This window comes from Pelodiscus sinensis, chromosome 32, assembly GCF_049634645.1.
Source record: "Pelodiscus sinensis isolate JC-2024 chromosome 32, ASM4963464v1, whole genome shotgun sequence".
NCBI classification, from domain to species: Eukaryota; Metazoa; Chordata; order Testudines; family Trionychidae; genus Pelodiscus; species Pelodiscus sinensis.
In genome coordinates this window covers 11,545,465-11,561,734 of record NC_134742.1, presented here as the reverse complement: position 1 = coordinate 11,561,734, position 16,270 = coordinate 11,545,465, and the positions used below count along the sequence as shown (strand labels likewise).

Sequence of the window (16,270 nt, the reverse complement as noted above, 5' to 3'; positions counted from 1 at the left end):
CCCACCCCCCAGAGGCGCGTCACTGGGGAAGGGGATCCCGGGGGAAGCCCCTGCTTGGCCCTGCAAGGGGAAAGGGGGATCCCAGGGGCCGCGGAGGGTCACGGGGGGGGTGGAATCCTGGGGAAGCCCCTCCCCCCAGAGGCGCGTCACTGGGGAAGGGGATCCCGGGGGAAGCCCCTGCTTGGCCCTGCAAGGGGAAAGGGGGATCCCGGGGCCGCGGAGGGTCACGGGGGGGGGTGGAATCCTGGGGAAGCTCCTCCCCCCAGAGGCGCGTCACTGGGGAAGGGGGATCCCGGGGGAAGCCCCGCCCCCGGGCGGGTCTGTCCGGACGGCGGGAGAAGCGGCGTCCCCGCCCCGGCTCCCTGCCCGCCATGGCGGCCCAGCTGCTGCTGCTGGTCCCGGCCCTGGGCAGCTTCCTCTTCACCTTCGGCACCGGCGTGGAGCTGGTCCGCTTCACCTCGCTGCGCGCCCTGCTGCCCGGCGCGGGCCGGCCGGGTGCGTAGGGCCGAGGCTGGGGAGACCGGGGGCATGCGGAGGTGGAGGGGAGACCGCAGGAGAGACCTGGGGGAGACCAGGAGGAGAGGGTGCAGGAGAGACCTGGGGGGAGACCAGGAGGAGAGGGGGGTGCAGGAGAGACCTGGGGAGAGACCAGGAGGAGAGGGTGCAGGAGAGACCTGGGGGGAGACCAGGAGGAGAGGGGGGTGCAGGAGAGACCTGGGGAGAGACCAGGAGGAGAGGGTGCAGGAGAGACCTGGGGGGAGACCAGGAGGAGAGGGTGCAGGGGAGACCAGGAGGAGAGACCTGGGGGGAGACCAGGAGGAGGGGGGTGCAGGAGAGACCTGGGGGGAGACCAGGAGGAGGGGGGTGCAGGAGAGACCTGGGGGGAGACCAGGAGGAGGGGGGTGCAGGAGAGACCTGGGGGAGACCAGGAGGAGAGGGTACAGGAGAGACCTGGGGGAGACCAGGAGGAGAGGGTACAGGAGAGACCTGGGGGAGACCAGGAGGAGAGGGTACAGGAAAGACCTGGGGGGGAGACCAGGAGGAGAGGGTGCAGGAAAGACCTGGGGGGGAGACCAGGAGGAGAGGGTACAGGAGAGACCTGGGGGGAGACCAGGAGGAGAGGGTGCAGGAGAGACCTGGGGGGAGACCAGGAGGAGAGGGTGCAGGAGAGACCTGGGGGAGACCAGGAGGAGAGGGTGCAGGAGAGACCTGGGGGGAGACCAGGAGGAGAGGGTGCAGGAGAGACCTGGGGGAGACCAGGAGGAGAGGGTGCAGGAGAGACCTGGGGGGAGACCAGGAGGAGAGGGTGCAGGAGAGACCTGGGGGGAGACCAGGAGGAGAGGGTGCAGGAGAGACCTGGGGTTGAGACCTGGAGGGAGACCTACCTGGGGGAGGGGAATTAGCAAGGGAGACCAGACCTTGAGGGAGACCCTGGCGGTTGGGAGGGGAGGGTGCCCCAAAGGAGACTCCTGGTGGGGGAGGAGTTTGGGAAGAGAGACCTAGAGGAGATCCAAGGCGGGAGTGGAAAAAGGGAGGAGACCCAGGGTAAGCCCCTCCCTGGAGGCTGGTCTCTGGGGAGACAGGGTGGATCCTGGGGAAAGCTCCTCCCAATCCGGGGGTTGTGGGAATAGTGGGGGCTGCAGGAGAGGGGAGACCCAGGTGAAGCAGAGTGGGGAGAGGTTAGGGGGGAATGCCGGAGAGCTGGGACGGGGGGCAGAAGCCATGGGCAAGGCAGGGTGGTTAAGCTGGGTCCTGCTGGGGCCTAGGGCAGGAGCTGGGAGCAAAGAGGGAACTGGGGGCAGAGGAGGGAGCAGGGCTCTGGGGGAGAGGAGGGGAGGGACCCAAATGGGTAGCTCATTCCTGGGTACTTTCTGCCTCCCATTAATCATTGTCTCCCCCTTTGCAGAGGCCTCCCCCAGCCCGCAGTGGGGAGCTGCCCTGCAGGACCCCCGGGTACTGCAGCCCCTGGCCATGGACCTGGGGCTGGTGATGCTGTTTGTGCTGCAGCACAGCCTCATGGCCACTGCGCTGGCCAAGCGCTGGACTGCCAGCTGCTTCGGGGTGCTGCAGCGATCCTTCTACGTCTTCTGCACCTCCCTGGCCCTGCAGGTACCCACTGGGGGAAGCCCTGGGCTGGGCTAGGAGGGGTTGGGAGTGAGGGGCACTGGCAGAGCTAGACTGTCAGGGGCTGCAGGTCGGGAGTGAGGGGAGCTCAAGGCAGAGGGCTGTGGGTGGGGGTTGAGGGGCACCGGAAGAACTGGGGGGATCCCAGGGTCTGGGGTAGCCAGGCTATGTGGGCACTGGCGGAGCTGGGCTAGCTGAGGGCTGTGGGTTGGGGCTGAATTAGGGCACCAGCAGAGCTGGGGGTGGGGCAGGGGGCAGGGCCAGACTAGCCAGGGGCTGCAGGTTGGGAGTGAGCGATGCTGGGGGCACTGGGCAGGGCTGGCAGGGGCTGCGGGTCAGGAGTGAGGGGCACCGACAGAGCTGGGGGGGCTAGTAGGTAATGGGGGGGCGGAGCCCAGGGCAGGGGGCTGTGGGAGGAGGTGAGGGGCACAGGCAGAGCTGGGGGGAGCCCGAGGCTGGGTCGGGACTGAGGGGCACCGGCAGAGCCATTTCAAATGGGGCTCCCCCGCAGCTGCTGATGCGGTACTGGCAGCCCGTCCGGCACGGCCCCCTGCTCTGGGACGCCTGCACGGAGCCCTGGGACACCTGGGTCCCGCTCCTCTGCTTCATCCTGCACTTCATCGCCTGGCTGGTCATCTTCAGCGTCATCCTCATCTTCGACTACGCCGAGCTCATGGGAGTCAAGCAGGTATCTCGGCCCCACGCAGCCAGGGCTGGAGAGGTGCCTGGCTCAGGAGGGGTGTGGAAAGTGACATGGAGCCTTTCCCCCTCTAGGGGGCGCCAGATCCAATGTGGCTCCGGCCTGGGGGACTAGCTGGCTGTGAAGGCGACATGGAGCCTTTCTCCTCTAGGGGGCGCCAGATCCAATGTGGCTCCAGCCTGGGGGACTGGCTGGCTGTGAAGGCGACATGGAGCCTTTCCCCTAGGGGGCGCCAGATCCAATGTGGCTCCGGCCTGGGGGACTAGCTGGCTGTGAAGGCGACATGGAGCCTTTCTCCTCTAGGGGGCGCCAGATCCAATGTGGCTCCGGCCTGGGGGACTGACTGGCTGTGAAGGTGACATGGAGCCTTTCCCCTAGGGGGCGCCAGATCCAATGTGGCTCGGGCCTGGGGGACTGGCTGGCTGTGAAGGCGACATGGAGCCTTTCTCCTCTAGGGGGCGCCAGATCCAATGTGGCTCGGGCCTGGGGGACTGGCTGGCTGTGAAGGCGACATGGAGCCTTTCTCCTCTAGGGGGCGCCAGATCCAATGTGGCTCCGGCCTGGGGGACTGGCTGGCTGTGAAGGCGACATGGAGCCTTTCTCCTCTAGGGGGCGCCAGATCCAATGTGGCTCCGGCCTGGGGGACTGGCTGGCTGTGAAGGCGACATGGAGCCTTTCCCCTAGGGGGCGCCAGCTCCAATGTGGCTCCGGCCTGGGGGACTGGCTGGCTGTGAAGGCGACATGGAGCCTTTCTCCTCTAGGGGGCGCCAGATCCAATGTGGCTCCGGCCTGGGGGACTGGCTGGCTGTGAAGGTGACATGGAGCCTTTCCCCTAGGGGGCGCCAGCTCCAATGTGGCTCCGGCCTGGGGGACTGGCTGGCTGTGAAGGCGACATGGAGCCTTTCTCCTCTAGGGGGCGCCAGATCCAATGTGGCTCCGGCCTGGGGGACTGGCTGGCTGTGAAGGCGACATGGAGCCTTTCCCCTAGGGGGCGCCAGCAGGGATCCAGCTCTGCTCTGGAGCAGGGCGTGTCTCAGCTCTGCCCTTTGCCCCTCCCCCAGGTTTATTACCACTGCCTGGGCATGGGAGACCCGCTAGCGCTGAAGTCCGTGCGAGTCCTGCGGCTCTACTCCCACCTCCGCCACCCCGTCTACCTGGAGTTCCTGCTGGTGCTGTGGGTGGTGCCTTGCCTGTCCCTGGATCGCCTCCTGCTGGCCAGCCTCTTCACCCTCTACCTGAGCTGCGGGCACGCCCTGGACCAGCAGGACTATCTCTACCTGCGCGCCCAGCTGGATAAAAAGTTCCTGGTCTTCTCCCGCGAGGAGGCTGCCTATGGGGACCTGCTGGCCCGCAACGGCCCGGCGGCTGCCAAGGAGAGCTGAGGGGCCAGGGCCTCTACCATGCACTGAGGCTCTGAGCTCAAGAGTCCTGCACTAGTTCCTGTAGAATTAGCTCCTCTGAGTGCCTAGCGTCTGCAAATGCCAAGCCAAGCCCTGCTCTAACCACTAGGCTCCACTCCCTCCCAGAGACAGCAGTTCCCAGCCCCCCCCTGCTCTAACCACTAGGCGCCAGCCTCCTTGCATCGGATTTTTAAGTTCAATCCCCAGCTCTGGGAGAGGAGTGGGGGCTAGTGGTTAGAGTAAGGCAGGCTGGGAGGCAGGTCTCCTCCATTCTGTCCCCAGCACTGGGAGGGAAGTGGGGACTAGTGGTTAGAGCAAGAAAGGGTTGGGGAGCCTGGACTCCTGGGTTCTCTTTCCCAGCTCTGGGAAAGGAGTGGGGGCTAGTGGTTAGAGCAAGAGGGGGCTGAGAGGCGGGGCGCCTGGGTTCCATCCCCAGCTCTTGAAGGGGAGTGGGATCTAATGGTCGGAGGCTTGACTTGAGGCTGGGAATCAGGACTCCTGGGTTTTACCCGGCGGCTTTACCCAGCATGTTTTGTTTCGAGCCGCACTTGTGGCTGCAGAAAGAGTCTCTGAAAGTGTGTTTTGAAACACAAAACAACGATAAATCTGTGCAGAATTCAGTCACACACTGGGGAGTGGGGCTTATTCTGGACTTGGCGAATGGCATGTCCCCTGTAGGGGGGCTCGGGCTCTGATCCAACACCAGGGTGGGGGACTGGCTGGCTCAGGAGATTGAGGACTGGGACGTGGCACCTTTCCCCTTGTGGGGGGGGGTCCCTTTTCCAACTCTCTTCCCTAGGAGCCAAAAGCCATTCCCGCCCGCCCACCATTCTGTGCCTTGTGGTTCACACTGACGGGTTCCCGGACCAGTCGTCTCCTTTGGGCACTTCACCGCCCTCTTGCTGGCGGTCTCAGCAGTGAGTAGCAGCCCGGTTGTGGGGTGGCAGGGGCTGAGGGGTGGCTCGTTCTGTGCCCAGGACCCCAGTCGCTGGGCATGAAACTAGGAGTCAGGACTCCTGGATTCTGGTCTAGCTCTGGGAGTGGAAAGGTTTAGAGCAGGGGGCTGTGAGTCAGGACTGGGGGGGTCCTATCCCTATCCCCAGCTCTGGCAGGAGATGGGGGGCCTAGGACTTAGAGCAAGTGGGCTGGGAACCAGGACTCCTGGGTTCGATTCCTGGCTCTGGCAGGGGATCCCAGTGCCTTAACCGGGACCCTTTATTTTTAAGCACCGAAGGGTTTTTTTAACATGGTCGTCTTCGCCCAAAGCTGATAAAGTATTTTTGTATTTCTGATTTTTGTGCGAGCTGAGAGAACTTTTTTTTTCCCAAAATTAAAAAAGAAAAGTCGCTGCTGCTTTTACACACTTGTCTGCCTCCTGTGTTCTCCCCCCAGCTCGGGGAGGGGAGAGGAGTCTAATGGTTAGAGCAGAGGGGTAGCAGGGGGCCAGGACTCCTGGGCTCTCTCCAGCTGTGGCAGAGGAGTGGGGTCTAGTAGTTAGAGCAGGGGGGGGCAAGGAAAAGGGGGGGCTGGGAGTCAGGATTCTTGGGTTCCTTTCCACTCTCCACTTGACATCGAGAGTCATTTGTCCTTTTCCTCTGTGTCCTTAACTGTGAAACAGACCAGAGCTCGGCAGTGCAGGGGACAGACCTGTTGCTATTCCAGAAACACGCTGCTCTGCGAACACTCAAGAGCCTGTGGCAGACAAGCCGGTCGTTGCGGTACTCCCTGCCGGAGGACGGGGTTAGTACGGGCAAACTAGCCACGGCATTGCACTATGGAACAATCCACTGAGCACACTACTGGTTTTATACCACCACTCGCCATTAGGGGGCAGTATTAGTACAGGCACACAAAACAGCGTTTCTCTTGTCTCTCCACTAGGGGGCAGTGTTAATTCAGGCACACAACACAGCGTTTCACTGTCTCCCCGCCAGGGGGCAGTGTTAATTCAGGCACACAACACAGCGTTTCACTGTCTCCCCGCCAGGGGGCAGTGTTGATACAGGCCCACTCCCGAGGGCATTTGCTCCATTAGGGGGCAGTGTTGGTACAGGCAAACTAGTGTGTTTCACTGTGTCTCTCGCCTGGGTGGTGTTGGTACAGGCGAACTAGCTATAGCAGTGGTTCCCAACCTGTGGGTCTGTGATGGTACTATAGGGGGTCCACGGAAAGTTTAGGGAAGGAAAAGAAAAGCAAGGATCGGGCCCACTAGGGGACTGGGATTTTCTGCCAGGCGATATTCACCTGGGGGTCACCGTTCATGACTGGCTGCATGCACACTGCCTCCCACCCCAATCTTGATACCCCAGGAGGCACCATCTGTCTGCCAGCTGCGCTGCTGTTTACGCTCCAGCCCTCTCCCCACTCCTAGTCCCGATCCTCTTTTTTTTTCCCCTCCTCCAGTGCTCCATGGGGCAGAAGCTGCCTTTGGCCAGGAGATTCCCCCTCACTGTATGCTCCGCAGATGGGCAGGGGCTAGAGGGGGAGGGATAGCTCAGTGGTTTGAGCATTGGCCTGCTAAACCCAGGGTTGTGAGTTCAATCCTTGTGGAGGCCATTTGGGGCAAAAATTTGTCAGGAATGGTACTTGGTCCCACTGTGAAGGCAGGGGACTGGACTCAACTGAACCCTTCAAGGTCCCTTCCAGTTCTAGGAGATAGGCATCTCCATTAATTTACCCACTAGGGGGCAATGTTGCTACAGGCTGACTAGCTATCAAATTTCACTGTCCCCCCACCAGGGGGCCATATCGGTACAGGCAAACTAGCTAGAGAGCTATACCCAAAAAAGCTCAGGATCCCATCTACATATTTTGTTTGTCATTAAGATGCAGCTAGACTATTTGTTGTTTTTCAAGTTTTTCTAGCTGTAGCATTTCACTGTCACCGCCTGTAGCAACACCGCTAACTAACTATTCCATTTTAATTTCTAGGGACTAGGGGGCGGTGTCGGGACAGGCAAACTAGCAATAGCATTTCACAGTCTCTACCTGTTGGGGGCAGTGTTGCTACAGGCAAACTAGGTACTGCATTTTAATGTCTGGGGACTAGGGGATGGTGTTGGTACAGGCAAACTCGCCTCAGCCGTCTGTTACATCTCTGCATTACGGGGGCCATGTCACTCTGTCAATGGTTTCAGGGTACCCAGGAGATGGCTAAGATTTTCAAGGGGTCTATTCCACCATTTGAAATTTTTCAGGGTGGGGCAAGGTTGAAACCCACTGCTCTCTGGCAGGGTTTCTAGTCCCTCCCAGGAGGATGGTGGGTTCGGTGTCTGTCCCCCATGGCTGCTTGTAGCCAGGCAGGCAGGGGCCTGGCAGTTCCCAGGCCTGAGGCCGGGGGCTGGGCCTATGACACAGGCCTGCCGGCATGCGTGCGTCATGCATTCCTGCTGGATTAGAGGCTGCAGACAGCTGGCGGGGAGGGAGCGGCCTTCACTAAGGCGCTTGTCTGATCTTGAAGGGTCAGGCAGGGTTAGCGCTGGAACAAGGGAGCAGAGCAGGGGCTCTGTAGGGGGCGCTGACCCCCGGCGCTCAGGGTTGATCCTGACACCCTGGTGCAGTATCGGGCCGGGCGCGGGGGAAGTTTGTAAATATCCTCATGTCCTGTTCCCACGAGGTGCGGTGGCACCGCTGCTGTCCTGGCCTAATTCCCACACAGCTTACTGTAGTCTCGCCCTACAGCCCACCGTGCTTTGCGATTGTAACTGGCCTAGGGAGCCCCCTCCTAAAATGTGGGGCTGTTACTTCTCTGTCCCTCCCCAGAGATGGCTGCATCCCAGGGGAAGGGTTTGGAATTTTTCTGTTAGCCTGCAGCAAGGTTTACATGCTAGGGGTGGGTTTTCTTGGAAGAGGTGCCCTTTGCCTCACCTGGCATGCGGGCGCCTGCCTCTCCTTGTCCTCCTTACCTCACGGAGACTTGGGGTCCCAAATGGTGCAATTCCTCAACCAGACCTCCAGGGGGTGGTGGTGTATTAAAAATCCCGCCTGTTGCTGTGCGACCCTACCAAAATAAAAGTGTCCTTCCCAGGGCTCCCTGGTGTAATCAACAACCCCCCCCCCCCCGTATGCCTGAGAGACCCTACAATAACACACAGGTCTGCACAAGGGCACCAGCATTTGTGTTGCCTTACAACAAATCAGCAAGGGAACCCTACAATAACAAATAGGGTGGTGGGGGGTGCCAGGGCAGGTCAGCCGGGAGCCAGCAACTTCTGAGATGCTGGATGAGGCTGCACATCAATCCGCTGCCATCCACCACCCCCAAGCTCTGACAGCCCAATTTCTACCCCCTAAACCACCATCTGCAACTCTCTGTACCCCTAGAACCACTGAGAAATTGCTCCCCCTGCTTTAAATCCCCTGCGCTCAGAGGTTCTAGGGACCAAGCCGAAATCCTCACATCACTGTCCCCCGATCTCTCAATGCAAATAGCTGGGCACTCCCCAGATCAGAGCCTGACCCCTAACAGCGGGGCTGGAATACTGTGTATGGGGCAGGGCTGAGAACCACCGGACTGAACTGTAAACTCTACATAAGATGGAAACCACTTCAAACCAGGGGATGTGACAGCCCCTCACCCCTAGTGCCCCTACATTATCAGCACCCCTAGAGAGGCAGGGAATCCCCCACCAAGAACCCCCCAGCCTACACAGCCTCCCTATCCCAGCCCCAACCCGCACACCCTCCCCCACCCCAGAACCACACTTTGATCCTCCACCTCACACACACACACCGCTATCTCATCCCCATCCCCCGATCCACCCCATAACCATCTCTGACCCCTCCTCCACCCCAGACCCACCCCCCCCTTCCCAACCCCACACACCCTGGCTATCCCAGCCCCATACCCCCCAACCCACCCCATAACCATCTCTGACCCCTCCCCCACCCCAGACCCACCCTCCCCTTCCCAACCCCACACACCCTGGCTATCCCAGCCCCATACCCCCCAACCCACCCCATAACCATCTCTGACCCCTCCCCCACCCCAATCCCACCCTCCCCATCCCAACCCACCCCACCCCGCCCCACATAACCCTCGCTATCCCAGCCCCATCCCCCGATCCACCCCATAACCATTTCTCACCCCTCCCCCATCCCAGTCCCACCCTCCCCATCCCAACCCACCCCACACAGCCTCGCTATCCCAGCCTCATCCCCCCGCCCACCCCACAACCATCTCTGACCCCTCAGCCACCCCAGTCCCATCGCAACCCACTCTCCTCCCCCCCCCCGCAGAACCATCCCTGACCTCCTCCCCCGCCCCCATCTTCCGAGAGACCGCCCCAGCCCCATAACGCCCCCCAGCCCCGCATCTGTCCAGACCTTCCCCTCCCCCCGCACCGCCACTAGCCCAACCCCCCACCCCTCTGCTACCAGAGCCCCACCCCTCGCCTTGTGCCTTCCCCTTCTGTTTATACACAAAGACCCCCTTTCCCCCACCCCTCCCCTCCCCCCATCTCTCCTCTCCGAGGGGGGGGCGGATCAGCCAGGCGGGGATTAAACGGCTCGGCTGGCGTCTTGTTCCTACCTCCCCCTCCCCCCCCCCCGCGCCTGCCCAGGGGGGCAGCACATCGTCTCGTCCCCCCCCCTTAAAAAAGGGGCAGAGCCCGCCCGGCTGGGGGAGGGGGCAGACGCGCCGCGGAGAGCCGGGAAATTCCCCCGGACGCCGGGGTCCCTGCGAGGCTCCGATCCGCCCCCACACACCGACAAGAGGAGCCGCCCGGACGCTCGGGTCTCACGGATTTGCAACCCCCCTCCCCTCCCCTCCCCTCCCCTCCCCTCCCAGCCAGCCGCTAACAATAGCAGCTGCACGCCCGGACGCCCGGGTCCCACCGAGATTTGCTGCCCCCCCCTTCACCATCCCTCCCTCCCCCCCCCCGCCCGCCCTCTGCGCCGCCGACAATAGGAGCCTGCGAGCTCCGCGCCCGGACGCCTGGGTCCCCCCCTCCCCCCCCACGCCGGATCGTCGCTGACAAAAGGCGGCCTGGAACCCGCCCCCCCCCCCAGCCCCGGACGCCTGGGTTCGGCGGGGAACGAGGAGCCCCCCCCCCCCGCGCCGCAAGGAGCCGCCTGACGTCTGGGTCCCGTTACTTCCCGCGGTAAATTCTCCCCTGCCTCGCTCTCCCCCCCCCCCCCAGTGCTGTGCTGATTGACAGGCTTCATTCCAGCCCCCCCCCCCCACGCCTGGGTCCCTTAGTCCAGCTAGGCTGAGCCAGAGTGGGGGGGGGGGTTGGGGTCCAGGGTGATACCCCACCCAAAAAAGCCACCAATCCCGCCCCCCATCCGGACGCCTGGGGTCCTCGGAGCCACCTAGGTTGGAGCTTACTCTGGCGTGGGGGGGGGGGTCTAGATGTATTGCCCCCAGCCCAGACGCCTGGGCTCCTTTACCCACCCCTATCCTCCCGGACTCCTGGGTTCCACTGCCCCATCTGACCTATTGCCCCCCCCACCCCTCCTGGGTTCCCCTGCCCACCCAGTCAGAGCTGTCCTTCCCCCCCCCCCCGACTCCTGGGTTCCCCTGCCCACCCAGTCAGAGCTGTCCCCCCCCCCCCGACTCCTGGGTTCCCCTGCCCACCCAGTCAGAGCTGTCCTTCCCCCCCCCCCCCGACTCCTGGGTTCCCCTGTCCACCCAGTCAGAGCTGTCCTTCCCCCCCCCCCCGACTCCTGGGTTCCCCTGCCCACCCAGTCAGAGCTGTCCTTCCCCCCCCCCCCAACTCCTGGGTTCCCCTGCCCACCCAGTCAGAGCTGTCCTTCCCCCCCCCCCCCCAACTCCTGGGTTCCCCTGCCCACCCAGTCAGAGCTGAGCCTCTCCCCATCCCCGGACTCCTGGATTCCCCGGGGGTCTGGGATTCCCAGCCGCGTGCGGGGCTGTCAGGCGGGCGGGTGGGGCGAGCAGTGCCCGCCCCCTCCGGAAATCGCAGGGCTGGCCACAGGCGGAACTTTAGGGATTTTTTTTTCATCTTTTCTATTTTTTTCTCCCCCCTCTTTCTCTTCCTCCAGAGCCGGGCCGGGGAGGGGGGAACTGGGAGTTCCCTCTGCCGGCTCCACTATCCCTCTTCCCGGCCTCTCCCTTCTCCCCCCGGCTCTCTCGCCATCCCTCCTTTCTCCCACTTCTCATTCCAGCTCTCCTCCGTCCCCCTCTTCCTTCTCCCACGCTTTCTCTATCCCTCCGTCCTGCTAGTCCTTCCCTAACTCCCCCCCCCCCCCCCCCCCCGGCCGCCCTTCCTCCTCCTCAGCTAGTCCTCTGTTTCGGCTCCTTCCTTCCTCCCCTCCTCCTCCGAAACTCTGCTTCCTGCCCCGGCACGTTAGCCCTCCCTTTAAACTCTCCTGCATTCCCCCCCTTTTCCTCCACCCTGCCCTTGTTCACACTCTGTCCCTCCCGTTCATCCTCAACTATCCCTCCGTTCCCCCTCTTCTTCCTTCCCTCCTTGTGACCCTCTCCCTGCCTCTCCCCCCACAACACTCCTCCCCACTTCCCTCCCTGCCCCCCCCCCACCCCCACCCCGGGGCGAGGATGGCGTCGGCCCCGGCCCTGCCCGAGTGGAAGCTGCAGCTGCTGGAGCGGAAGCGGAAGGAAGAGGAAGAGGCGCGGCGCAGAGAGCGGGAGCAGCAGGACCGCATGGCCAAGATGCCGGCCTGGAAGCGGGAAATCATCGAGCGCCGACGGGCCAAGCAAGGCTCCGGCGCCTCCTTCTCGGAGCCAGAGGGCGGTAGTGTGGGAGCCCCCTCGGCCGTGGCGGGGCCACCCGGCATCGGGGCAAGCCCGGAGGAGAGCGCCGTGCTGCAAGAGAAAATCGGCCCGGTGCACCAGAACCCCTTTATCCAGCTGGAAAAGCGGCGCAAGGAGACGACGGCGCCGGAGGCCGAGCCGGCCAGCGCCAAGGCTAAGCAGTTGGTGGAGCTATATGGCCAGCGCCCCGGCGTGAGGACCCTCCAGGCCGACAACGTCATCATCATTGAGTCGGTGCCGGGAGCGGTGTCGCCGGGGCCCGAGCGGCGGGGCGAGGCCAAATCCGGCAGCGTGGAGTCCCTGAACGAGCTGCTGGCCCGGCGCGGCGGGAGCGTGACCGAGATCCGGGCCGGCGAAGTCTTCATCGTCAAATCGGCCCTCAGCCGCAGCGTGGAAGACCTCAACTCCTTCGGCCAGAGCCGGGGCGAGGCCGACAGCCGGCCGGGCCTCCCGGAGCAACGCCGCGGGCGCGTCAGCAAGCTGCTGAGCCGCTTCGGCCAGGAGGACCCGCCGCCGCGGCCGCTCAGGTCCCTCAGCACCGAGAACCTCGCCGACGGCTCCTACGAACGCCCCCTGGCGGCGAGGAAACCGCCCGGCTCGGGCCAGCGCCGCAGCGGCACCCCCAGCCCTCCCCGCGACCTGCCGGGCCTGGCCCCCTCGCCGCTGCCCTTCACCGTGGCGTCCTACCGCAGCCAGTTCGAAGCCAGATCCGAGGCCAGGCCGGAGAGCCCGCCTCGGCGCTCGCCCACTGGCAAAGCGTGGGGCAGGGAGGCCGCCTCGCCGGAAAGGGGGGCCCGGCGTGAGGGCGCGGTGGCGCCAGCCCCTCGGGGAAGGGACGCCGGTTCTCCAGATAGAGGAGCCTGGCATGGCGGCGGCACGGGGGCTGTGACGCTGGGGGCTCCGGGCACGGAGGCCATCTCGCCGGAGAAGGGAATGAGGCGCGATGGCAGGGCGGCGGTTCCGGGCCTACAACCCCAAACAGCAGCTTCTCCGGAGAGGGGACCTAAGGCCTGCGCCGGCCTAGCAACGATGGGGCTGGGCCTACAAGCCAGAGGCGCCGCCTCGCCGGAGAGGCGTGACGGTGGCGGCGGCAGTTTGGTGATGCCAGGAACGCCGGGTGGAGAGGCCCCCTCCGTGGACAGGGGGAGCAGGGCTGAGGACGGGGACGCCTCAGGCCCGGCCGTCGACGCCATCTTGGATGCCGAAGCCCAAGCCAAGGCCCTGGCCAGCCTGCGTCTGCATTCGCGCAACTCCTTCGTGGTGGTGCCGCGGCGGACGGCTCCGTCCCCTCCCCCAGACCTCGACGAGGCTCGTCAGGAAACCAGCGCTTCTCCGGCCTCCACTTCCTCCTCCTCCTCCCCAAGCCGCGAGCAGCTTCCCCTCCCGGTCAGCACCGAGGAGCCAGCCGAGGGGGAGGCCATGAGGCGCGGGGGCCGGGGCCCCCGGGAGCTGGGGGGCCCCTGTGCCCTGGCCCACCCGGCCGTGCAGCGCCGGAGCGGCAACACCATCACCATCAACCCCCGCAAGGCGCCGGCGCCGGCCGTGGAGAACGGTGTGGAGGGCGAGGGGGGCCCCGCAGTGTCCGAGAAGGCGGCCGGCGCGCCGGTCAAGAAGCGCTACCCGACGGCGGAGGAGATCCAGGTGATCGGAGGCTACCTGTCGCTGCAGAAATCCTGCCTGGCCAAGAATGACCCACACCGGAAAAAGGTACCAACGCGCTCTTCACCTCCTCTTGCTCTCGCCCTTCCACGTTCTTCTTTTCCCTGCTCACTTTCTTTTTCTTTGCATTGCTTTTTGCTTCTCTCACGCGCCTCTTCATTCATGCACCTCTTTTCCCCACTCTGCATCCTTCTTTCTTCCTCCGTGTCTCGCTTTCTTTTTCTCTGCTTCGTGCTCTCACTTTTCCCGCCTCTCACCTTTTTTATTCTTTCTTTCACTCTGCCGTGTTCTTCCTTTCCCTCCCTCCCTCCCTCTTGCTTCTCCTCCTCTTTCTGGGTTCAGCATGGGAATTCCCACGCTGCCGCTGCGTGCGACCTTAGCCACAGCTGACCTCTGACCTCCCACCTGAGCCTTGCACCCATTGGGCGGCGCCCCTGTCCCTCGTGGGCCCGGGGCATAGGGCACGTGGCGGAGGCCGGGCGTGGCATGGGACGTGGCACCGGAGTGTTCTCACACCGTTCGCACGGCGTTGGAGCAGGAAGGGCGGGGCCCAGAGGGTGGAAATTGTGCGCTTGATTCCAATTCCTGTGGCTAGGAGCTGGTGCCCCCGCGAGGAGCAAGGCCCCGTGTCCCATCCCCCACCCCCTACCCCTCCCATTCCCCGGCCCCAGCATGAAGTGAGTTTGTTAGGTCTCAGCCCGCTTCCCCCTTGGCCCGAAGCCTCAGTAGCCTTGGAGGACCTGGGAGCCTTCTTTCTCGCTCGCCAGGGATCCCTGCCAGAGGCCGGGTGGGGAGGGGGGCCCCGAGGGAAAGGGGGTGATCCACAAAAGCCTTTTCACTCATGTGACCCGAGCCGGGGTCTGGGGTTGCCCCCGGACAGATGCAGCGGCGGGCACAGTGGCTGGTCTGTTCTTTGCCTCATAAGGGGCTCATTTAGCTGGGACAGTCGCTAGGCAAAAGGCATCCCCTGGCTAAACACTGTGGCTGAGCCTCCGTGGCGTTTGTGCAGCTGAAAGCTCTGCTCAGTTTCTCAGCACTAGAAACAGTCCCTGGTTGGGCAGGTGGTCTGAATTCATGCCCGGCGGGGAGGGGTCAGCCCGGCTGGCACTGACCACAGAGCCCAAGGAGGTGGCTGGACAAATCGACGTCCCACTATGCTCCTTAAACTTGAGGATCCCTGCTCTGGAGTACTGGAGTATTTGAGAAGTCCGGCTCGTATTCGTTTTATATAGTAAATAAATATAGTCTGTGAGTAATACGGGGGTCTAGTATAGAGGGGTAGAATAGTAAAATACTAGATTAATGGGCCATGATACTGTTAGACTGCCCAAAATAACTACAGCCGGCTAGAGTACTTTAGAGTAACAGACCATGCTACTTGCAAATTTCTCTCGTATTATATGCCGGTTGAACCTCTCTAGTCCGGCACCCTCCGCACCTGATGGGTGCCGAACCACAGAACTTGCTGGACCACGGGAGATCAAAATTGTCTAGCAGCATTAGCAACACTTCTGCTCCTTGCTGGGTGCTTAGAAGACATTTAGGGGTAAATTGGAGCTAAAGAACAGCACAGAACCCTGAGAGCCAGAACTGGTGGCTGTAAACACACGTTATGGGACCGTGGGAAACGTGGCCACATTCAGAGGCTACGTCTAGACTGGCAGGATTTTCCGCAAATGCTTTTAACGGAAAGGTTTTCCGTTAAAAGCATTTTCGGAACAAAGTGTCTAGATTGGCACGGACGCTTTTCCGCAAAAGCACTTTTTGTGGAAAAGCGTCCGTGCCAATCTAGATACACTTTTCCGCAAAAAAGCCCCGATCGCCATTTTCACCATCAGGGCATTTTTGCGGAAAACAAAGCTGAGCTGTCTACACTGGCCCTTTCGCGCAAAAGTTTTGCGCAAAAGGACTTTTGCCCGAACGGGAGCAGCATAGTATTTCTGCAAGAACACTGACAAATCTTACATGAGATCGTCAGTGCTTTTGCGGAAATTCAAGCGGCCAGTGTAGACAGCTGGCAAGTTTTTCAGGAAAAGCGGCTGATTTTCTGGAAAAACTGGCCAGTCTAGACACAGCCAGAATGAAAAGTCTAGAAAATATGAGCTATGAGGGAAGAGTGAACGAACTGGGCTTGTTTAGTTTAGAACAGACAGGACTGAGAGGGGACATGCTAGCGGTTTTCAGGTATTTAAAAGAGTGTCACAGAGAGGAGAGGAGAAAATTGTTCTCCTTGGCTTCTGAGACCAGGACAGGAAGCAATGGGCTTGAGCGCAAGGGAGGTTTAGGTTGGACATTAAGAAAACTTCCTGTCAGGGTGGTTAAGCACTGGAATAAATTGCCTAGGGGGGTTGTGGAATCTCCATCACTGGAGATATTTAAGAGCAGGTTACACAAGTGTTTCCCAAATGGGGTTCCGTGAAGTGAAAATAAGGGTTCCGTGAGAAAATTCCATGACGATACCATTTTACGATTTCAAAAAATAGTATTTCAGAATTTATGAATTTTATTGAAAACAATTTTCCTTTCTGTTTGCCACAATAAGTGTCCCTGTGTAATGCCAGCTTAGCCAGAAAGTGGGGACGATGATGTCACACTCAGCGCTGTGCATGCCGTCGGTCAATGGTGTGATCACCTGTTATATATCCGATATACGAA

At 62.0% G+C, this 16,270-nt stretch overlaps 2 protein-coding genes across 3 annotated transcripts in view; both read left to right on the top strand.

Annotated features, from left to right (window-relative positions):
* Positions 1-299: 299 nt before the first annotated feature.
* NRM (nurim) lies at positions 300-5,583 on the top strand. Its single transcript, XM_075913441.1, has 4 exons — positions 300-495; positions 1,907-2,109; positions 2,636-2,812; positions 3,886-5,583. The coding sequence occupies exons 1-4, from the start codon at positions 372-374 to the stop codon at positions 4,204-4,206; spliced, it is 825 nt and encodes a 274-aa protein (XP_075769556.1). The 5' UTR covers positions 300-371; the 3' UTR covers positions 4,207-5,583.
* A 181-nt stretch (positions 5,584-5,764) lies between these two features.
* Positions 5,765-16,270, top strand: part of PPP1R18 (protein phosphatase 1 regulatory subunit 18) — a 34,586-nt gene continuing 24,080 nt past the window's right edge. Inside the window, exons 1-2 of one of the 2 annotated variants that reach the window (XM_075913434.1) lie at positions 5,765-5,964; positions 11,227-13,663. In XM_075913434.1, coding sequence (XP_075769549.1) covers positions 11,741-13,663 — 1,923 coding nt within the window. In that variant the 5' untranslated portion in view covers positions 5,765-5,964; positions 11,227-11,740. Of the gene's footprint in view, positions 5,965-10,185; positions 10,326-11,226; positions 13,664-16,270 lie in introns of those variants that run through there. The other variant, XM_075913433.1, reaches the window with a different exon arrangement.